General features: G+C 38.3%; 1 protein-coding gene across 2 annotated transcripts in view; it reads left to right on the top strand.

Annotated features, from left to right (window-relative positions):
* LOC135324641 (phosphatidylinositol 3-kinase regulatory subunit alpha) overlaps positions 1 to 24392 on the top strand; it is a 61876-nt gene that overhangs the window by 16128 nt on the left and 21356 nt on the right. For both annotated transcript variants that reach the window (XM_064501296.1, XM_064501297.1), the window contains 4 exons: positions 18219 to 18311; positions 20051 to 20125; positions 23061 to 23192; positions 24091 to 24292. In XM_064501296.1, coding sequence (XP_064357366.1) covers positions 18219 to 18311; positions 20051 to 20125; positions 23061 to 23192; positions 24091 to 24292 — 502 coding nt within the window. The remainder of the gene's footprint in view (positions 1 to 18218; positions 18312 to 20050; positions 20126 to 23060; positions 23193 to 24090; positions 24293 to 24392) is intronic.

Raw genomic sequence — 24392 nt, 5'->3', positions numbered from 1 at the left:
ACACATCTTCACTGAATGAGAATTGCTTCATTCTGGTTGTTTAGTTTGTGGTCTTAAGCCACCTTTACTTTACAGTATTCAGACTCCTCTCTGGTAGCAGATTTTTTCATTGCCTCGTGCTCTTTCCAGTGACATTCCTGGTTATAGCATCACAGAGCTTCTCAAATATTAAGACATCTTCAGGGTACTGGCATGAGCGAAGACAGCATTATGATTCCTGTGAGGTAGCCCACAAATAAGATTTAAAAATAACTACAGTTCGAAGGTGTCTGTGTTAATCTCTTTGTAATAGGAGGTCATGCAGGAAAAACATTTCAAAAAGCTGGATTCGGGGACAGAACTGGAATAAAATTTCAGTTAACTTTCATTGAGATAAGCTAACATCCAGAACCAAGGTAAGCTGGACACTGTAAGGCTTTATTTGTCCCAAAGAGAAAGTACCATCTGCTTACTCCACTGTTGGCTTCGGTTACTTAGTGCGGGGTGTCCAAGATGATTCCTTATAGAATAAATCATACTAGCATACCTCTGACTGCACCATCCAGCTTCACTGTCTGGAATCAAAATATAAGCATCAAAAGCAGAAGAATTATTAGAATATGAATGCACAGATTGAACAGATGTGGTGACATAATTTAGTGTTGTCTCACTTGTTTCCCAATTCTGGGAATTTTAAATTTTCAAATTTTCAGGCTTTATTGTAAAAGTGTATTTCGTATTAAAAGTATGCATATCAGGGATGCATGTTTAAAGTACCTTTTCCTTGCACTTTTATGATGCATCTGTAATAGTTTTGGTTTTTTTCCACTGTTTCACAGTTGCAATGCATAGGAACAGTGCAGGAATTTTCCAAGTGATGGCAAGTTATGTAGTCAATTTCAGTCCTTGAAATTTGATTTTAATTTTCGAATACCAATCAGTAACTTGCTTGCTTGAAAGATACTTCTGCTACCATCTTTATTCTTCCACGCTGCAAACTCCAGCCTTATTTAATCAAGAGATGCGTCAGTGCAACTTCATCTTGGTGTGACAGACAGTTTTTTGCTGGGTTACTCTGTTGCTAGAGTTGTACATTAAATTTCTCTTTTGGGAAGTACTAGTTTAGAAAGTGGAAATCCAGAACACTTCAGTGCAAATGATAGATGAGTAATGAGGGAGGTACAAAAAAATACTCTTGATATTTGGAATGGTTGTTCATGAACTCTCTAGCGCTCTCTGGACACCGTGGAGGAATCTGTGCTGTCTTGCACTAGACCTTTGCACAGAATTGGAGAAATTGAAGGATACGCTTATTTTATATGAAGCTGTCTGCACAAGCTTTGTATTTTTTAATTTTTTCATAATTCATGTTTCTTCTAGATATTGGTATGTAAATCACAGAGGCATTAGGTGTATCTGTACAACCAGGACACAGGATTCTGAAAAAACATGGCAATTGATCTCTGAAAACCAGGAGTGTATGAATGCATGCTCCTATGAAAACCCCGAATTGCAAAAATTGTTTGTGGTGGGCTGTAGAGGCATTTGACAGATTACGTGCAAGTACATACATGTGTGTTTCATTATTTGATTGCCTTAAGAGACTGGTGTTTAAGTTGGCAGATCTACTTATTAAAAGCAAAGCTTGCTGGCTGGCAGCATTACAGAATGCCAGAAGGAAAAAGAGACCAAATGGTGAGAGAGAAAGAGAGAGAACATGTAATGTGCATAAAGCATGGAGAAGCTATAAAGAGAGCAGGGAAAAGTAGTTAAATGTGGTTCAAATTTGTTCTGTTGGGCTCAAGTTGATGGCCATTCAGAAGTAAAAGCATGAATTTCTCTAATTTCAAGATGAATTTAATATATTGAAAAATCTAGATTTTTCTGTCCTGTTAAATGTGATTTGGTCACCTGTTTGTAGCCTGTCAGAAATCTCTAATCCATGTGTATTTTCCTGTCTCAAATAAAAAGCAGCTTGCTTTGAAGCTTTACAAAACACCATCAGATCATGGTGTAAATGAACACTGTAACAACACCTGTAGCTTTGCTCTTGCTCTTATTAATAGCTTGATAAGAGACTACAGTAACTACAGTATTGAGTCTTAGTATGTCTTAAATTTCTGCATGTAATTTGAGGATGGGTAGCTATTGCGGGGGGGTGGGGGGATCCAGTTTTTGAATGTAATGGTTTAGTCCTTCCTCTTGGAAGCAAAAGCCAAACAAGTTGTGTATGTGTGTCTCCAGGTAGTCTATACCTGTGGCCTCACATTATCTTATTCCAGTCTGGTTGCTTCACAACATCAGGCAGCATAATTACGATATTCATTAATTCCTTTGCATTATTTATTCTTTACTGAATATCATTAGAATAACCAGCGGCTTTGTTTTGTCTCCCAAGACTTCTCAGTTTGAGAAGAATGTTTAAAATGTGGAAAGCTGACGTATAGTAAAATACAAGAAAAAGAAGCAGAATGGCTGATTCTCCCGAGAAATCCAGAAATATCCTGTTAAAAAACAAAAACAAAACAAGAAGTATTTCCCTTAAAACAAGACCTAGGTTTAGGTGGGATTTTGTATACTGATCTCCCTAAAAAGGGCTATTAGTGGCACAGTTACTGTGAAATATTAGAACCCTTTGGGAGGTGGCAGGCTCCTGTTTAGTAATCCTGAGTCCTAAAAGAATTACAGGCATACCTCATTTTATTGCGCTTTGCTTTATTGCACTTCACAGATATTGCAGTCTTTACAAATTGAAGGTTTGTGGCAACTCTGCATCGAGCTAGTCTGTTGGTCCCATTTTTCCAACAGCATGTGATCACTTTGTGTCTGTGTCACATTTTGGTAATTCTCACAATATTTCAAAATTTTTCATTATTATTATATCTGTTATGGTGATCTATGATCAGTGATCTTTGATGTTACTATTGTAATTGTTTTGAGGCACCACGAACCATGCCTCCATAAAATGGCAAACTTAATCGATAAATGTTGTGTGTTCTGGCTGTTCCGCTGACCAGCCGTTCCCCCCCGTCTCTCTTCCTCTCTTCGGGCCTCTCTATTCCCTGGGACACAGCAATATTGAAGTTAGGCCAATTAATAACCCTACAATGGCCTCTTAAGTGTTCAAGTGAAAGGAAGAGTCACATGTTTCTCATTTGCATCAAAACCTAGAAATGAGTAAGCTTAGTGAGGAAGGCCTGTCGAAAGCTGAGATGGGCCCAAAGTTAGGCATCTTGTGCCAAAGAGCCGAGTTGTGAATGCAAAGGAAAAGTTCTTGAAGGAGATTAAAAGTGTGACTCCAGTAAACACACGAATGATAAGAAAGTGAAACAACCATATTGCTGATATGGAGAAAGTTTTAGTGGTCTAGGTAGATGATCAAACCAGCCACAGCGTTCCCTTAAGCTAGAGCCTAATCCAGAGCAAGGCCCTAACTTTCTTCAATTCTGTGAAGGCTGAGAGAGGTGAGGAAGCTGCAGAAGAAAAGTTTGAAGCTAGCAGAGGTCAGTTCATGAGATTTAAGGAAAGAAGCAGTCTCCATAACATAAAAGTGCAAGGTGAAGCAGCAAGTGTTGATGTAGAAGCTGCAGCAAGTTATCCAGAAGATCTAGCCAAGATAATTGATGAAGCTGGCTACACTAAACAACAGATTTTTCAATGTAGACAAAGCAGCCTTATATTGGAAGAAGATGCCACCTAGGGCTTTCATAGCTAGAGAGGAGAAGTCAATGCAGGGTCTGAGAGGATTGACTCCAATTTTGAAAGAAGTTCTATTGTGGGTAAAATGCTTTCGATGCGGCAAATGTGGCCATGGTAATTTCTTACAATAAGACAACAATGAAGTTTGCTGCATCGATCGACTCTTCCTTTCACAAAGGCTTTCTCTGTAGTATGCAATGCTGTTTGATAGCATTTTACCCACAATAGAACTTCTTTCAAAATTGGAGTCAATCCTCTCAGACCCTGCATTGACTTCTCCTCTCTAGCTATGAAAGCCCTAGATGGCCTAATTTCAATATTGTTGTGTCTCAGGGAATAGGGAGGCAGATTATAGATATACAGATCACCATAACAGATATAATAATAATGAAAAATTTTGAAATATTGTGAGAATTACCAAAATGTGACACAGAGACACAAAGTGATCACATGCTGTTGGAAAAGTGGTGCTGCTGGACTTGCTTAATGCAGGGTTGCCACAAACCTTCAATTTGTAAAGATTGCAGTATCTGTGAAGCATACTAACATGAGGTATGCCTGTACATACCTGGTGTGTAGTGTATCAGTGGTTAGGTGAGCTATACCAACCGTCTGCTGTATCTACCATTTTTGAGGCGCTTTAAGTTTTAAAAGCCTTAGTAAAGTTCTCTGAAGATGCCAAAGATGAGCTAATTAAGATGCAAGTTTTTTCCAGCTGCATACATAAATTTGGAAGGGGAAAACTAAAAGGAGGCATAGCTAGAAAAATGCGTGTTCTGGTATAGCAGGCAAGTCAGTTGAACTACCCTTGAAAACAGAGACTCATAAGCCTGTTAGAAAAAAATCAGGTCAGTTTAAAGCAAATGCATTTCTCTTTCTTCTGTTCTCAACAGGGAATTAGTTTTTTTGGAACGATTCTCTATCTGTGAATCAAGTAAGCTATCCTCCTTCTTCCTGGCATGCCCCACATTTAAACAAACAAACGAAAAAATTTTTAAGAAGGTAGAAGAAAAAGAGGTGTTCCTATTTGGTAGGGTCAAATAAAGGTAACTCTGGTTCTTTCTTTTGGCAAAATGATGACCAAGGGATTCCTCTGGAGCACAGTAACAAAAACAGACATGTAAGAGTTCCTTTTTTTTTTTTTTTTTTTTCAGTAGGATAGCAGGAAAACAACCAGGATATATCTGGCCTTTTGACAGAATGGCAGTCAATCCAAGTCCTTGCTGGCCAGTGTGGAAGAAGGCATACTCCTTCCAGCCAGAAGCCTTTTGGCCTTACAAGCCTCCACCCGTTTCTTAGTGAGTCATAGCTGGAAGACCTTTTCACATGTTTTATCACATCTTATGCAAGTAGGGGATATTTTTTTACTCCTTTATTGTATCCTATAATCAACATTCTAAAACAACTAAGTGGTTATAGCTCCAAGCTCTCTCTTTCAGTGTGTGTATGTGTAGAAATACAGATAGTTGGACAGACAGATAACGCTATTATATTTTAAGATGTGGATGGGTAGGTTAGAAGACTGGCTAACTTTCTTGGCAAGAGCAGGATGGTGGTGGAAAAACTATATACGTGTGTGTGTATGACCAGTGGAAACTATGCTTGCAAGACTTAAATACACAGCAGATGAGTATTTCTTGGCATGCTTATTTATATACTTAGTACTCTCCTAAGTTCAGAGACAGTCAACTTAAGCACTGATCTTGCTCCCCATAAAGTTTCTACAGCGAAGCAGGAGAACATACATAGCAGTTCTCTTACTCTCCTTGGGGTAAAGTAGGCCACTGCAGGGGAGCTGCCCTGCAGCAGTACCAAAGAAGAAAAGAGGCTGGTCAGAGTTCTCCTTGCTCACCTCTGAGTCTTGTAAAGGACATAGAAGGAGCTCCCACCCCACCCCAGCGTCTTCCCTGGAACAGCAGCTTTTATTTGACCACCTGAATCACAAATCACAGGGAACACATTTTTGGTTTTTAACCAGTTGCATATTTTTTCTTTGCACAGCCACTGTCTGGTTTAGGCTTTCCAAGACCGTTTACAAAATATTTTTGTAGCTTTTTCAACTTCTCTATTCTTCCTCACTGCTTCACAAAATGTTGCTTATTTTTAAGAGATCTAAAAGTGTGTCCCATTTAGAGAGGGACACATTTTTCTTAGAGTTTCTTAGGGTCTAAACCAATTTAACACTGTAGGTTTGCACTGAAGTTGCAAAAAAATTTCTCTCAGAGTTCAAGTATTTATAATTAAGCTTCTCTCTAAGAGAAAGCCTTTTTCTATTGCTTTTGGTCTCCTTGCAAATGAGTACTTCCAAAGCAGACTGAAATGCTGTTCTATACTCTTTACCCTGACTTCAGTCAGGATTTGGCTTGCAGATGCTGATGTAAAAATGTAGCCAGTTTTTCATGCTAGCTTTTTGTTACACCATCTTTGTTGTTCTTTACAATTCTAATTTTTTAACACTTCCCATAAACAGATTTTTGTGCTATATGAATTTCTGCAATGCAGCGTGCAGGACAATACAGAAAGCGGGTTCTTTATCCAGTTCAAGTTAGTTGGCCAGCTGAGATCGTTAATGCTTTCAGCATGTAAAGTTCCATGAAATCAATTTACTGCTTTGACTGCTAAAATCTAAATTAGTTAGTTCAACAGCACAGTGTGAACAAACTTAACAGTGCTTTACGGAATAGATGACTTTTAAGTTCATGTAGTAGGTGCTGCACTTCATATTCCATAAGGCCCTTTTGGTATTGTATCTGGATAGTGTTAAAAGTTGGAATGAGAAATCAACACAATCAACATAGTGATACCACTATGTAGAGAAATCTAGGCAGCTGTATGATCAGGGTCAGAAAATTTATTACATACAAACTGAGAGTTTTCTTCTTTATCTGAAATTAAAGAAGGCAGTGGGATTAACTCCCTGTAGATCCAGTTCAGGAATTTCTTAATAATGTTGTTGTTTCTATATCTATGTCAGATCAGCCCATGGTTTAATGGCTGTAAGGATTAACCCATTTTTTGCTTTCTTGCAAGACTGCCTTTCAGCATTGCCCTATTTCTGTATTTCTGTTGCTGCATCTAGAGCCCCAAGCTGCTTTTGCTCTTTTCTTTTCTTTTCTTTTCTTTTCTTTTCTTTTCTTTTCTTTTCTTTTCTTTTCTTTTCTTTTTTCTTTTCTTTTCTTTTCTTTTCTTTTCAGACAAGAAAGACTTGATTTGAAATATGTCAGCTTGCGGAATAAAGAAAGCCTTTCTGATGCTGGATTGCAGTTAGCATTGTTTGCTTTTTTTTTTCTAGGTGACTGCTCTACACTCATTGTTTTTAACTTTCTGTGTGCTTATAAATGTTTCCCATAATTCCCAAAAGATGAAGGAGCTGTTTTGGCTTTTATCTGTCAGCAGCTTCTGCCAGTATTTTTATGTAAATCTTCCAGATCTAAACAACTTGACTTCTCAAACACAATAATGCACACTATCTTTTTCTTGCAGTAGTGAAGAGCTTATTCTTCCCCTCTAGATTGCTTGCCTGTGGATACTTTGACAGTGATGTGATTTTTTCCCCCCACTTATTCTGTCCTTAGCAAAAAGGTAGCAAAATAAAGTACTCTTGCAGAGCAGAGCAACTTACTCTCCCAAAGTTGTATGTGTTAAGATTATTGAATAAAAAGAGAATGGTTTAAAAGCTGCTTCTCAAGCAGAGTCAATATCAGAAACTCGTGATGGCTTTGCATAAGGAGGAACTTCATGGTCAGCACTGCTTCCTTTAAAAGATAGGCAGCTGTCTCTCTCTTAAGAGTGACGGAGGTTTCCAGAAACAGAAGACTGTATATTTTCCCATTTGCTAGGAAGAACTGGAGGACACATTTTGGAACAAAGTACTTTTGCATGAGAAGTTGGGTTGGAAAAGAGATAATCCAGGGACAGTTTGGAGGAATTTAGACATCCAGGTTTGAAGAGGAAAGTGAATAGAAGAATATGAATTTACTAGAAGACCATATGTCCTTTCACAGACTGAGTAAAGCTGAAGGTAATAAATACCTCAGCTACTTAACTGTCCCTTGAGAGCAGTGGACTTGCTGTGTGTTGATTGAAGCAGAGTAATTTAGTGGGAAAAATGCTTTATCAGAACGTGAAAAGAGGTGAAAGAACTGACATTACACCTTAGTTCTTAGTTGTCTTAAACTTTGAGTACTTGACACTGTGATCTTGATGTTCTTTTAATGTAGTTCTGTTTATTTGTCAATGTAGTATTCCATGTGTCAGACAGAGGGAGCTTTACTGCTTTTTTCTCAAAGAGTGACCGTGGTAAAATCCCATGTAAATGTATTAACAGTTTATATAGTCTGTTTAAAATAAAGTACACTTTTACTAGAGTTTTACTATTCATTTTTTAAAAAGGAATCTAGAGTGCAGAAGGAGTATTAGAGTATCATAACTTTAATATTTTAGGGAAAGATGAGGTAAAGTTTGTGGAAAGGTTAATAGAGCAACTGGTATCAATTCTAAGAGATTGCCTAGTTAATCATAAGACTGATAAGGGAGGCGTTGTTTGTACAGAACCTATTGCAAGTTCGTTTGATAAGGGTTTCTAGGTACTGCTACTGCAATCTGGATGTTTAATGACAATACTAACCCTGAAAGTTGCACAGGGAACCTGTTAAGTAGGTCACAAGGTGCAGCTGTCAGCAGAACGCGCCATTTGTCCTCACACCTACACTATCCACAGTACACTCGGATGTTCAGCATATAATATATTTGCCTTCTTCGCATCATTTATGGTTTTTGATACAAGACCGCTGCCAGAGGCTGGAATGTTAAGTCAGAGCCTTTGTTCTGCAGCAACCTTTTTCATTGCCGGTTGGTATCTGTGAAGGGAACTGGGCAGAACTGCTCAAACCTTTTCGGAGCTCAACTCATTTCTAACTGTGGAGCTGCCATCCAGGAGGAGGAGGGAATAATGTGCGCAAGCCTCATTTGGCAAAAAAGGCTATGTTTTGCAATTTACTGGGTCCAGCTCCATGGTTGTCCCTGTCCCTTCCCCCCCCTTACCGCTACCTCAGCCATCTTATCCTGGCTTGGGGGGGAATGCTGTAACTGGGTACCTACGCCACATTTTTATGGTAATCTGCTAATATCTCTCTGACCGAAAAGTGCTAGCTGGGAATCTGCAGACATCAACAGGAACTGAAGAGTAGATGTCAGCTTTTAAGATGTTTTCTTTCTCTGCCCTCAGAATCACACTCTGAGGACCACACCTGCTTGTTCCGTTTAGAGATGTTAACCTGATTTTCTATTTAAACAAATGCTAATTAGGAGTTGTGAGAATCTTGCCATCCGCTGTGCTCCTGCAGTCACTCAGGGCTTAGGGTGAGCTGTGAGAAATGAAGGACAGGATTGAAATTTGTATCGGCCTCCGAGCCCCTGAGACGTGTGGTAGCTCTGTAAGCCCTGCGGGGTGGCAGCCTGTGGATGGAGGTAAGGTGCACCTCCCATGCAGAGCCCCACTGGTGCTCGTGCCTGCCTGCTCCAGCTCCATGGCCAACCGTGTCCGTCCTGTGCGAGCTGCTGGTCCCCTCAGCTCGGCTTCCTGAGTGCCCTCCTCTACTTAGAAGCAGAAAGGCAGCTTTCAGTTTCTTCTTTTCTTTTTCTTGTGGTACTATTTTGGCTTGTCTCACAGCTCTTTGACAAAAAGTTGAATAAAAAAGTGTTTTTCCCTTCTCTTCCTTGATTTTTTTTCCTTTTTTTTTTCATGTAACAGTTTAAGTTAAACGTTATGTGTGGCATTAGAATGCAGTGTACTGCATGTAGGAATATATTGTACTTGGTTGATATTTTTTCATAAGCCTTGCAGTTTTTCCCCAGAACAGGGCTGCTTCTTTCTCTGATTATGTTCGTTGCATGCGTTCTGTAAGAAATACTAATAGGAAATAGTTGCAGCCATTTCAAATCCTAAATTCAGTTATAGTTTCAAAAAGGAGTATTACATAATCTCACCCATAGAGGGAAGCAGAATACTGTCATTACAACAGGCTTTTTAACTGCAGATTGCTTTTTAAAAATTATCTGTGCTTCAACTGAAGCCAACAAAAAACATCTGTTGTCTTATTTATAGCTCCTGTTTCTAAGAAGTATATTCTGTGGCAGATGAGAAAAGTGCCTGACAGCTCATAATTCATAAAGTTACTGAGGTTTAATCTGTTAGAATATTATGTACAGAATTCCACCCCAGTACGGGCTGTATCACTTCCCTTCCACAGAGGATAGAAACAGGGCTTTATGAAACATTAAATTAATAAGTGTGAAATGTGATTAGCAGACACTATTAGAAGTATCAAACTGTAATGAAGGAATATAGTATTCTACAGTGCTACTGTTGATTGGTGGTTTCATGCCAAATAAATATGTCTTATTTTGCTGCATATTTGTGCAGCTAAACTTTCCTCAAGTCAGACACATTCTTTTTTTTCCTTTCTTTCTCTCCGAACTTCCATTTTGTTTTGTTTTAGAATAATTCTTTTTGATGGTTAATGCAGCAGGTCTGTGACAAGCATTCATTTTTGTGTCAGAGAAAGGTAAAGAAAACCTAGATTTCTTTTTGAAGAATCAATACATTATAAAATGCAACTTTCAATATCAGATCAGAGTTTTCTGCTATCTATTGTTTATAGATTATTTTCTCATATTAATCTGTATTTGCCTTGGGTTGTTTCCCCTTCATTCATAGTTGCCCGTTACTCTCCTTAGCCCTTAAACGCAGCTGGTGCAAGGTTATATGTGGGGATGGGAGAAGAATTCTTTCTCACACCACCACCCCGCAACTTCCCGCATAATCACTGTACAGGTGGTACTTTATCAGTCAGATCATTCCTTGCATATTCGTGCTGATAACCTTGGAAAGTATCTAGGCATTTGTATTTGACCTTTCTCACAGCGTTAATTTTTACAGGTGACTATGTCTTTTTCCACATATTGTATGTAGCCAAGATAAAATGAAGTAACATTCAGATTTTATTCCAACCTTCATAGGTTCTGTGGGTTGGACTATAAATGGCCTAATCATAACATACGTATATTTGTCGTGTGGGAAAAATGACTGCATAACCTTATTCTGTAAGGTATCACAAATGTATACTATAACAATTTGCATATACTTTTTTGATTTTCTGCAAAAGATTAGTTTGAGATGCTTTTTTCAACTTTATAATTTATGTTGTAAGTACCTACCTCACACACAGGATTCTACAAATGCTCACTTTGCATTTTGGCCAGTATGTTGTGAATTGATTGACGTTCAGAAGGTTATGTTGATAAGGATTCCCCTCTTCCTGCAGTCATGATCTTTTGTAATAAGCCCCTTTGAAAAATTGTTATCATTCTGTATTACTGGTGTAGGACCACGGCAGAAATATGAATGCTTTAGAAAGCTATTTGAAGTCCAGAAACACATTTAATAGAGTACTGTTTATCCATGAGAGTTAATTGGTATCATTGAGATTCCCTAAGAAAGGTGTTGTGCTTTATTCAAATGTTTCTCCATTGCAGACGAAGGAAAAAGAGGACTGACAGTCTGATATGATAAATTATTTTTCCAGTTCAGAGCTGTATTTCCTGTTGTGGCTAAAATCCTCGGTGCACCATTAAAACTGAACATCTGAATGAAGTTGTCACTTTGTCCTCCAGCTCATAATGAAAACCTACTGATCGATGGAAGAAATAAACTGGGCTTGCTGCATGTTATTGAAGAATTTTCTGATGGGAATTTAGAATTAGCTGTATTTCCATCAAGCCTCCCAGTTGTACTCTAGTCATGTAAGGTCACCAGCAGACGTTATTTCTCCATTCCTTTTCATAGCTTTGGGATCATTCATATCCCAATAAATCTTGACTCGCAGACATTTTTCTGCCTAAATAAAAAGTGGGCTTTTTGTGAGCCCAAAGGCTGATAGCCTTGGTGGGCCAGACCGTTTCTTTATCTAGCACTAGGATATTCTTCTTCTCTCTTCATTTCTCCCTGATCTAGTCTCCTTTTGCTGCCAAGGCTTCTGTGGTATTCTGAGTCCACAGTCTGTCTGATTGATGACATCTGATAAAAATAAAAGACAAGTGATAGTAGACAGGCCCATTAAGCCATTCGTAATGAATGTGTCAGATTCACTGAAGCTTAAGCCTCCCTTTCATATTTTTCCACGAATAGTGTTACCTTTTACAATATTGCTAATGAAACAAATACTGGAGAAAGTAGTTGAACCCTGAACAGCTCTTCTTCCTGCTGGTTTAGTGATGAATTCTGCCTGTAGGAGAACTTAACTATAGCCTAAACCAAATCATCTTGGTCAAGAAGGGCATAAGGAGAATTTTTTTCCTCCTCCAACAGTTGTGGATAATTTTACTGGCTATTGCAGTGCTTGATTGTTCTGTGACACACAGTGACATTAACTTTTTTATCTTCACTCACCTTCTTGTCTTTCATCCTTGCCCAGTTAAAACACATTACTAAAAGCAGCTGGGCAGTTCTAAATACTTCATTTGTTTATTGTTTTGGTAAATATCATGAAGTGCTCTAAAATTACTAAAGCCAAGGCATAGTTATGGTCCTCAGATCTCAGAATGAACTTCTCTTTGGTATTTATTTGTAATACCAGATCCATCTTTTTTCTGTCTTAGTCTGGCATTGAACCCAAAGCTTAGATCTTTATGGAAGCTTTCTCTTGAACCCTGATAAAATGTGAAGTTTGTATCTAGTCTCTAAGAACTAAGGGAGGCTACAGTTCACTACTAGCAACAATACCAGCTGTTTTTTCACAAACAGCAAGATGATTTGAGCTGTTTGTTTAGGGCTTGGTGGTTTTTTTTTTTTTTTTTTTTTCTGTTTTATAATACTTTACTGGAATTTTCTGCAGAAAATTGTTCCTTCCTAAGAATATAAAGAAACATATAATGGACTGTGAAATGCCCTCTCAGTAGAAGTTACAAACTTTGTGTGAGTAAGGGTCTTTTCATTCTTTTATTATGGGCTATGGCCCTTCCTCCCCAGCTGACAAAACCAAGCGTGAGGGGGCAGTGAAGGTTTGGGCTGTACATCTGGAGCAGTCACCACCTGACAATCTCTGATAAGCATTGAGCCTCCTCTTTCATGCTTGCAGAGGAACCTCCTGGTGATTTCCCATGTTAAGGAATCTGAACTCTTGTTTGCACAGACACAGCTTTTGATGCGTTCTCAAAGTAGTCTTCTTCAATACTGCTGTCTCTCCGTTTTGGGGATTCTTAGCAGTAAGCCACTATGAGTAGTACACTGATTGCCTTGACTCCAACCACTGCCTGAAAGGCTGTGCAGGAATGCAAAACTACCCTTATTTCCAATGCGTATCTCCACTTGAACTTGACATTATATGCTGACAAGTGATTAAATTCAGCCATTATGAATTCTCATTTAAATTCAGTATCTACTTCAGGGAAGATGGATGATAATAGTGAAACATTGTTTGAATTTTTTACTCTACCCAGTATAATGTATAACTTCTTATTATAACAGCATTTGAAGCAAGAAGGAAAGGTCCTCTGTTTCCGAGGATTTTCAGTAGTAAGCATAGGGTTGAATTCTATGGAGATTCCACTGACCATTGGGCACACCTTGTCTTTCGTTATGCTACTGGTGATGCCACAGCAAAAGTACCATAGGCTTGTTGCTTCACAGTTTTGTTAGCTGAACTTGTTGGAGGCATTATCACAGCTTACCTGACAAGGACAGTTACTGTTGCCTTCTTCTTCTATGTTAATTAATATGTTAATGTTTGTTATACAGTTAATTTCAATGTTGGTCACACCATTCATGTTTGAACATGTTGTATGACTTTCATACAAGGATGGGTGCAAATCTATGAAGGCATAAGTCACTATGTTAGTGGATACAGTTACATACATAAAGAGCATATCTGCGTGCACATAAGCCAATTATGAACATCATAAGACCTGCCCTCTCAAATATTAGACTTTAATGCACAGCTGCGTTGTCGTCGATTGCAATATGTATGCATAACCTTAAATGCCCATTTTTTGAAAAAGGTGAAGAACATGCATGGAGATCTTGATTCAGAGCTAAATTCAAGTAATGTTAGTATATAGTTGCTGCAAAAATATTTAGAAATTGAACTCTTTTCCATGGTGTGTGTTGTTACATTTTAAATTATATCCTTTTTTATATATATTCATTTTCATTCTTCTTCCAGCAGTAATGAAAGATTTGGCTCAGAAACTTTGGAAGCCAAATTCCAGCTTTAAATTTCCACTTGTCGTTGCCAGGTACTAACTCCAAAATATCTCTTTTTACTGAGAAGCCTTCCAAAAGGTGCAGCTGTGTGCTGGTTTCATCTTGCACTTTGTAGCTGTGTTGGCAACCCTTAAACGTAAGGTATGCTCTCATCTCCCACACATTGCCGTTGCCTTAGTGCTGTTCAGGCCTGTCTGTATGAGGGAGAGTGGAGAGCTCGCAGATTGGAGGAACCCTGACTTGTGGTTCGTCGCATTGGTTCTCACTGTGGCAAGGTAAAAATAGAGCTAGTGGAAAATGCAGCTTTTACAATTTGTCATCAGAAGCTTCCTTACTATCTGGAGACCTATTCCCAGACTTGTGACTAGAAAGAAGACACGGAAACTGTATGACAGCTTTTCAGACCCTTAATCTTTTGGAGACGGTGGTATTTCCAAAAAATTGCAGGATTTCTTTGGGCGGGGGGGAAATGATTACTTTAAGTGAAAAACTGATACTGGATTGTAGCAAAGGGATCTCCAAAGTTGCTCAGATTCTTAAAGGTGGATTTGGTTCTCCAAACCTCTGTGCTGTGCTACAGCATGCTTCAAAGCAAAAGATACTTTTGAAATCAGGTACTAAATGCAGGTTGCATGTGGGATTTTATTCTCTTTCCTTTTACTAAAGGTGACATATACGAAAGGTTTTCTTTTCCTTCTGTAAATCTCTTAATATGCATGCTGTGTTTTCCTTCAGAACATCTAATCTAGAATCAGGACTTTCTTTAAGGATATCTTGTATTCTGGCTTCAGAAGTCAAATTGTTTTTTTTCCAAACTTAGTTGTAGTTTTCTTCAAGTTAGCCTCTGCCATTTCCTGTCAGCATTTTGAAAATGAAGGGCACTGTGCCCAAATTTCACTGACTTCTGTGTAAATGTTATAAACTGGCTTCAGTTCTACGAGTGCTCTTAAGTCTTTCTTCTGGCGGATGTGTGTTTCCTGAGGACTTAACTTTAAATGCCCATCATTTTCTATTTTGTGCAAAAGGTGGAAAGTTTAAAGTACAAATGGCACTATGATACTATGGATATTTTAAATAGGAAATGACAGTAATGAATAGGCAATCCTAAAATAGGTGGGAGGTTAAGTAATTTTAATTTGTTAATGGCATCTCCTAAATGCTTTTAAAGTGAGCATTTCTTCTTCAATATTGTTGAGCACTGTAATTAGATTTCTTAGTTGTACTGTTCTTTGATTACTGTGTGGAAGGTAAGTGTAGATTTTGTTATTGCCACGGTGTGTATGTCTATGTATTGTTTGGCTATAGAACTGCTACTTACTAGTATGCTTAGTATTAAAAGGCAGGTGAGTATCCTGAGTTTTTAGTCAAATTCGTAAGTATTTTATGGTTTACGTATTTACAAAATGGATTGTCATTTTTTCAAAGGCTCTGTTCATATCTAGAAGTTCACTAGTTTCTCTGGTAGATGGAAATTGCCTGTTTGGAGAAGAGGAATTGGATATAGGGAGGAAGGAAAGAAGTCAGAACTCCTGTGAATGCCCAGAATTTTAATATTTCTCCAGTTACATATTTTAGGGTAGGAGAGAAGTGTAGGAAATCTTTCATTTTAACCAATCTGAGGTTTGCTCTACATCCACATGGTCTGTTGACTTCCCTCCTCTGTCTAGTTCTCCTTCTCTCTCTTCTTTCCTCAGTGTCAGTTTAGACTCTTAGTTGCAGGCAGCCTCTCTGTGCAACTGAGATGAGCATTTTTGTTCAGAGATGATGCAGTTTCATCACTGCTACTTAAGGGGAGAAGGGCACTTCATATAACTAGCTACCTAAGGAGCAGAAAGTTATTTTCAGAAGTAAAATATTTAAACTCTGTTCTTAAAACCTACTGTTCCTTTGCTACCTTGTAAGGGATACATTTTATGCCTTTATCTTTCTGTGAGTCTATTAGTATCATAACATGAGTGTTTTCATAACATACCCTTTGTTATGACTCTGATTTGATCCTCTGATTTGATTCTTTCAATGGATTTGGCATTATCATAAGAGAGATTCGTAGTCTGGGGTCAAAAGGAACTATTTGAGCTGAATATTACAGATCAAATAGTCTCTGTTTCAGCATGTCTCAGCAGGGGCTGGACTACAGAGTCTTGCATTTGAGCCCAACTTGTGTTTGGTAAAGCAGAAATGGATATGAAGAGATTAAAAAAAATCTGTTCCTTCCATATGTAGTTTGTTCTGCATTAATAACTATATTTGGAGTTTGGCTGGTTGGCTAGCTCTTCATCTATTTAACACATGCTTTTAAGCATGTATTTAAGTTTCAATCAAAATGTTACACTGAGTCAAATATCTGTCAAAACTTCAGAGTTTATTATGATTACTCATTTGCATTTTTCAACTAACTATGATCCCATCAAGGAAGGAAGTAGTGTGGTTTTTAACAGGACCTATCCTCTCTGAACCTATGCAGACGAACCTTAGTAACAGTGCTGTCTTTTACTGCTTTATCATATGAGTCTAGTATGAGGTTTTCCATTATTTTGTCCAGGACTGATATTATAACTAGCATGTAGTCATCAGGGTCATCTTACTTGTCCTTTCAGAGTGTGGATAGAGCATTAAACCTCTTTTGATCCCCTGGAATTGCTCTGATTTTCCATGATTCATTAAAAAGTAACAGCAGTAGGCCAGAAATCTCCATAGGCAACTCTTTGGGGACTCCTGAATACTCATTTTCTGGGCCTCCTAAGTTAAAATTTTATGACTAACAGATGTTTTTTTAATGTCCTTCTTAGTTATGAATGGACTGGAAAGTATTTCATCATTATCATACCATCATTCTGCTTCTTTTTGCAAGGCACATGTCTCAATGTCCAGTATGTTCCACTTCCATTATTAGTTCATAATCATTATTTATTATCTTTAACTTCTCTCCTCAGTTTTCTGCACTTCCCAGCTTATTTTGTACTTTCCTTGCTATCTTTCCCATTTTTAAGTTGTTTGCATTTTTAAAAAGATATCTAATTGCTGCCTTCAAAATAGGGTGAATTGTCAGCCAAAATTTTTTTCTCACTTGCGATATGTTTAATTTTCTGGCTATCTAAAAGTTTTTCATTAAAAACTCTCTTATGTCTATTCATATTTTGCTCTTTTTCCTCCTAGTTATGCTCATGATTTTGTTCAGTTTCAATCTTCTAGAAATACAGTGTGTGCATATGCATGTACGTTTGTATACACATGCATGCACGTTTGTATACACACACATGCATGTATGCTTAAGAATGCTCTCTATTTGTGCAGGATGCATTTAATCAGGCAATGGTCACCATCCTCTAGGCAACTGGCAACTTCTATTTCAATGATTAAGCCAAGTTTATCAATCATAACCCATCAAAGTTTGCCAGATGTTTCTGGCAGCTGTTTAATAAGAATATCTGTATGTAAATGCTCTTGCTTTCTGAGAATTGAATAGGACTGATCTAAAACTTTGAAATAATTATTCTGCCAAAAGTAGTGCATTTAGAGATATATCGTGCCTCATATCACAGAGCCAGAACTTTCCTTTATACAGTATGTTCTTTCAGTGAAGAAACTGCATCGTGTGAAAACTGACTTTGTACAAAATCAGTATGCAGGTTTATCTGAAGCTCCAGGATGCTTCTTTCAGATCATCCCACTATTTATTCTTCACCAATCATTGTACAAAACAAATTTCTTTCCTCAAGAAAACTATATTGTTAATATTATTAAGATTGAAAAATGAAAACAAACTGAAATTATCACTGAGCTTTTGTATGAGTATAATACTTATTTCAACTGCTCTTTCAGGCCTTTGTAAATTTGTTTTACCAGGGAATCAACAGCTCCCAGATGGTGATGTGTTTAGCTCCCTCGTCTGGTGCATGCTGGATGTAAATGTTTCAGGACCAAAAAACTATTTTTCTCTTCCTTGCATTTTATTTCTGTTTTTTTCTATAGATTGCAAACTTTTATTGTATTTTTTTCCCTCTGGTAATATTAAGGGTGATTCTAGGAGTGAATTTGATCTCTAAAAGAAGATGCCATAAAAATGCAATTGTCATCATTTTTATTCAGCTTTTGATTAGTTGTATAGTGTTCTCATTTAGGCTTGACAAGTGGGATGTTTGCACTGTCGTTTACAGCTGATAAAATGAATTTGTTCAGTGCTTAAAAATTAACTGGTTGCATTATGTGTCATGGCTTTCATAAACGGATATCACTTTCAACTGTAGCTCGACTTATTTTTCTTATTTTTCTTTTACAGCTTTTTCACTTCCAGATCTTACGGAGCAGTTTTCACCTCCTGATGTTGCTCCTCCAATCCTTATCAAGATAGTGGAGACAATTGAAAAGAAAGGTAGGCTGAAGAATGGGCTAGCAAGGTTTTTGTTGCTTGTGTTAGCCAAGACAGCAGTCAGATTTAGAGCTGGTATCTCCCCTTCCTCGAGCTGCCAATGCATCACATTACTCAACTGATATGAAAATAACTTAATTTAAGGGTTATTGTGTTGGTTTCTGCTCAACAGAGGCTACTTGTATTATAGGAGCAATAACAAAGCTTACCCCAAATGACATTTAGTAACTTAACTAATATAAGTATTACTGAAAATGATGGAGAGGGGTTGGTTTTGCTTTTTTTTCCCAATAGATGAACACCTCAAGTTGCTCATGAAAACAGCATCATAACATTGAAATGAATACAAGGCTAAACAAGTAATGTGTTGCCCCAAGCAGAAAAAAAACTTAAGTATGGAAAAGTTACAAGGACTGTTTTTATACTTCAGGAGCAAGTTCTTTATTGCTGTTGTCTGCTGAGCCAGCCACTGTTAGTTGCATAGTTTTTGACTCTCCTGCTTTCCCTTGGTCATGCCTCTCCATCCTTTTGAGGCTCTCCCCTTTCTTCTACTGTGCCCAGTCCCTTTTGCCCTTTATCTCCTATCTCGGCTTCTCCGACAGGCAGTCCTCGTACGGTAAGGAGCTGCCCACAGGGTCCTGCTCATTCAGCAGGCTTACAGCCTGGGAGTGAGAGGGAAAGTTGTACTCTGATTCAGGCTGCTGTCCTTGGGACACAAGACCTCACATACTGCTGTGTAGGAGCTTGCTAATGTCAATGAGAGGGACTAGTGTTTAGTGATAGCTTGCATAAGCAACTACGGCTTCCAGGAAAGCCCACTGATACTGTTAAATCATCGATGTTCTGGATCCCTGGCTCTGCTCTCTTTCCATGTCTCGTTTGTTTTCTCTACAGCAGGGAAGTTGTAAACAATGCCTTTCACATAGGACATGAAAAAATTGTTTTGATGTCTATTATTCAGGTGGATTCTCAGACATATTATGTGACATATACAGACACAGTGATGTGACACACACCCTGCATGCACTGTGAGGTTTGGGGCTCTATAGATAGCAACCTAAGAGTTAACTGTGCTGTAGGAGGGCTGTCTGTCTCTGTTGACTAGGTAGGGTGCCAAAGGCGAGGCATGCTTGTAACTTACAATGCTCAGTTAAGTCCTCAAGCTAAGTAGGATGCGTCCAAGCTTTTGTCATGTCCCTCTCCCATTCCTGTGGTGGTGTGACTCAGGCTTCTCACCTCTTATGCAGGAGAGGTGAAACATCTGCCTTTTCTACATTTCTCTGTTGCCTTTTCTTATCCTGTTTGAAGACAATTGTGAGAGACCAACACTGTGAAATCCACTTAAAAGACCTGGTGTTTCCACCTAGCATATAGAGTGTACAGAAAGATCTGGGTGCTCCCATATTATTCTTGCAAGCTGTTTTCTTCCTGGGATATGTGTATCTGTTTCCTAGTTCTGGCCTTCTAAAGTCAGCTCATGGAGAGTTGTAAAGAACACATGGGTCTACCGGGATCTGTGATCCTTCTTGGCCAGCAGTTTCTGCAGACCCAGCAGTTAGCATGTACAAAGAGATATATTACTGCCCTAAAAAGCGATCACATTCAGTAGTTTAATACATTGTAGGAGAACGGTGGTGGGAGAATGTTGCTAATTTATACTGTTTTTGAAGAAAACAGAAGTATGTTGTTTCACAGCAGCAGTCACAGGAATATTAATGTATCCCATCAATTTTGTTTTGAAGGTCTGGAGTGTTCGACTTTGTATGGAACACAAGGCTCAAGCAACTCAGCAGAATTAAGACAAATTCTTGAATGTGGTAGGTATAGCTCTTCCTTAAAGCAGTAGTTATAGCTCTTCCTTAAAGCAGTAGATAGATAGATTTTGTGGTCAGATTGATCATGTTTTCTCTGCTCCCCTTCTCAGCCTATATATGATCTGGTTCTCAATGATACAGTATAAAAGCCCAATTTAAGGAAAAATCTTTGTAACTTCTAAAGTTAATATGAAAGGTATTTTTCACTAGTACAGGTTGTGCATTTTTCTCATGGCTCCATTGCTTGGTTCTTTTTCCAGGAATAATTATTTTAATCTTTTCTTTTTGTCATTTACTTGTTCAAGGACTAAAAATCTAGCTGTACAAAAAAAAGTTGTTTTGTTGAGAAGCAAGATAAAGATACACTATTGCTGTAAGGCTGCAGGTTAGTATTTTGTAAATGAATGGACAGTTTGTGTATGTACAGACATGCAGTTCTGTGCATGCATTTGTTTGTGCAGCCTTTCTGCTTCCTTTGGTCCAGTGACTGGAGAGGCAATAGCTGAACACTCCCTCTCTGGCACAAAGAAGATGGGGGAAGGGAAAGAAAAAGAACTGAAGTGATGTTGCTGCAGTAGGCAGAGTTCTCAGGTTTTGGACAGTAAAATGCAGCTACACTGCTACCACCACATACCTGTTCAACTTTTCTGATATGTACTTCTATTTTCTTTTAGTACGCTTTTTTTTCCTCCTTCATGCTGCAGTATAGTGGCATGAGAGCACTCAGCTGCACTGTGAGAGATCAGGAACTTTGCTGTTGCAGTGATAGTGCTTGACCACACCTTTGCAAGCCGACTTGGGGTGCGGGTGCGAGCTTCCGGTTGCATGAAAGAGCACGAAAATACAAGGGCTAGGAGATGAAACTGGTTACATGCAGTCTTGCCAAAGGGGCAAAGCAAGCAAACGCAAACCGTGAATTCAGCACTCTTCATTTTTAGTAACTGCAAGTGTTAACAAAATGAACTAGAAATGATATTTTGAGCTGACTGTTCCTTCAAATCAAAAGAGCATCCGGTCCTCTATGATTTTGGTGGGAGGGAAGAAGTGTATGTGTACAAGCGGGGAGAGGAGATATGCATGCGGTGCTAGCAGACAAAGCATTATTTTTAGTATTGTAATTGTATTTTTCAGTACAGATAAATCTAGATTTTTGAAGGCACCAATACAAATGTATCTCTTAACTTATCTGAATCCCTTGTTAAGTGTCTAAAGTGAAGTGCACTGTTATGAAAGGTTCATCTATCTCCTGAGATCAAGAATTTGTGGTTTATGTGTATTCTTATTTAAAAAGCAATTACGTTTGAGAAAATGAAAATAGGACTTTACCCTTTAGTAACACAGTATCTTTCTCTCTTCTTTTTGAGATAGGATCCGAGTCTTCCAGGACAAAGCCAGGATAGTGGGTCTGCAGACAGATGGATATAGATGGCTCTGATCTCCTCTGCCTACTCTCTGAGTTAGCAGAGTGCAAGTCAGTTTTGTTCTCAGAGTTGAGCTGCATTAGTGTGCTGTTGTGCTTATGGTCAAAATGTTCTGCATATTAATTGGATAACTGCCTATTAGCTTCAACACAGTGCTATCTGGCTCCAAAATCAAAGCTGACTTGCATCTGGCTAGCTCAGCAGACACGAGAGTTCAGATCTGTTTATGATGTTACACCCAAGGAGTTGTGGAGTACCAGAAGTTTATTCTTACTAAAGCATTGATTATAATAATCTGTGATATACTTCAGAGAATGGTTTGACACCAAGAGAACCAGAATTTAACTCAGTTTATGAAATAAAAAACATTCTGTGAGCCAGAGAACTAATGAAAACTATTTCCTGTAAATTTGTGGTTGGATTCTCTGATGCCTAGTTACTCTTGCAGCATTCATACCCATGCTGCAGTTTTTTAATTTCTGAGCCATTCGTAATGCCCACGTTCCTATGTGGATTCTTTGGTGTCTAATAAGGATTGAGTTCATACTGCAAGCTTTCCGTTGGGGAAAACAGGAAGGAGCAGCAGCAGCACTAAATGCCTCACTTGGTTGCCTTTTTTCACAGTACTTGTAGACACACCATATATCTGAGTCCTCTGTTGAGTTTGGTTCAAAATGGCCAAACAGGTTCAAGAGTTATTTTACAGGGGCTTGACTAGCCTAAAAAGTCAGTCAGCATTAATAACTCTAAATTCTTGTACCAAACATGGATTTTTCTGTAAATCATTAGGGTCTTTTCTGGACCAGTTTCATGTTTAAGAGGAAACACAATCTTACTTACACTAAGCAAGCATTTCTGAATTTGCGTATTTTTATTGCTGCTGATGATATTCAGCTAGTCCTGTATGTGACACTCTTAAACCTTAGCTCGACTCGTAACTATCCTGGAAGGACACCAGGCTTTACAAGAGAAATCATAACTGCTGCATAAAACACCAAACACCCAATTCTGCAAGTGCATATTTGTTTCCACTTACTGATATAAATATTTACAGATTTGGGGCCTCAATTTGTTAGTGTAGCTTCTAGTCATAAGAGAATTAGCTACTAGTAGAAAAGCTGCATTTGACCAAACCCTTGATTAATACTTCTTACACCAAATATTTACAGGTAAACGGACTTGTTAAAAATATTCTGATGTTCCATAACATTGTCAACATACAGCAAGTCACTACCATTACTATGAGTCTTAGTTCAGCCCTGCAAAGCATATGACTGGAGGCCACGTGTGGCTCCGGAAGCCATTTGGTCCATCAGATACCAAGAGAGCCTGTTCATTGTGTTGAGCACTGTATAGTCTTGATCTCAAATATGTGTCTTAGAGTATTTCTTAAGAGTTGTTCCCTGTAAACCAGATATAGGTCAGCAGATGTGGCTTGGTATAAAGTGCTAATATCATGAGCCTATATATTTTACCAGTTTCTAGTATCTGAAAAATATGTTGCTCTTTCCCTTTAGATGCCTCTTTGTTGGATTTAGAGACATTTGATGTGCACACTTTATCAGACGCTCTCAAGAGGTATCTCCTGGACCTGCCAAATCCCATCATTCCAGCAGCTGTTTACAGTGACATGATTTCTGCAGCTCAAGGTACGAATATCGAATATTTCAAACATCAAATGAAAAAGCTTTTGTTAGAATTCTGAGTATCCAGTGATTCAGCTGCTGCTTTGTCTCCCACAAAATATGTAGAGAATTCTGCACACCCTAGCAGAATCTCAGAAAAAATACATACATTCACTGATTTTAATGAAAGTTGCTTCAATTCAGATCTAGAGATGTATTATTTACTTCTCTATTTATGCAAACATAATGGAAAATATAAGGGTTAACAGTTCTCTGCCTTTTAAAAAGTAGAATGGCTGTAGAAGAAATGGGGGGGGGAATCAAGGACTTATCTGTATGCAGAAAGCTAATTTTTAACTTTTTATCAGTGCTGACAAAGTAAATGTATTAGAGGTCATGATGTTCTGCAGTACGCTGGGAGTTACAGATTATGAAGTGACAAATACATGCATATAAGATTCATCATCTACACAGTGGTCATTTTCAAGTAAGTGCAGCTTACAGGCTTTCAGCACATGGGCCAAGTATTCTGTTGTATGTCTCAGGACAGGATATTGTTACTGATAACCTTCAAAGTTAGAACAGCACCTGTGAGACTTATCTAGTGCATCTCAGAATTACCCAATCATGTGTGACGCTAAACATAAGACAGACTTCTACCAGTACACTCTGAACACATTGTGGTTTTTACCAAAATGCGTATCTGTTTCCATTTGACTTTTAAATACTTATTCTTTACTTTTCCCTGAGCATTTCACTTTTTTCAGAAGAAGAAAAGAGTCTTACGGCACTAATGAAGGACAGAATTTATTTATTTTTTTTCTGTAAAATTGATGCTTCCAAAGAAGTTATATGCAGTTTCATTTTACTGGTTGAATGTTCCTGTGCTGATATCAAGAGCCTTTTATCTGTTTGCTTGCAGAAGTGCAGAGCTCAGAGGAATATGCTCAGTTGCTGAAGAAACTCATCAGATCTCCAAATATACCTCCACAGTATTGGCTCACACTCCAATATTTGCTCAAACATTTCCTCAGACTTTGTCAAGCCTCCAGCAAAAATCTCTTGAATGCAAGGTCTCTAGCTGAAATTTTCAGCCCTCTGCTTTTCAAATTCCAGATAGCCAGGTATGTGGGACATCTTTATTATATTCTATATTGTAAACATGGGTTAGCTACATACAAAAGTAAGTTGAATAAACTACTTCTCTGACCTTACTTTTGCTGT

The sequence above is a fragment of the Dromaius novaehollandiae genome, chromosome Z, assembly GCF_036370855.1.
Source record: "Dromaius novaehollandiae isolate bDroNov1 chromosome Z, bDroNov1.hap1, whole genome shotgun sequence".
NCBI lineage: Eukaryota > Metazoa > Chordata > Aves > Casuariiformes > Dromaiidae > Dromaius > Dromaius novaehollandiae.
This window is presented reverse-complemented; position numbering and strand designations above follow the sequence as displayed.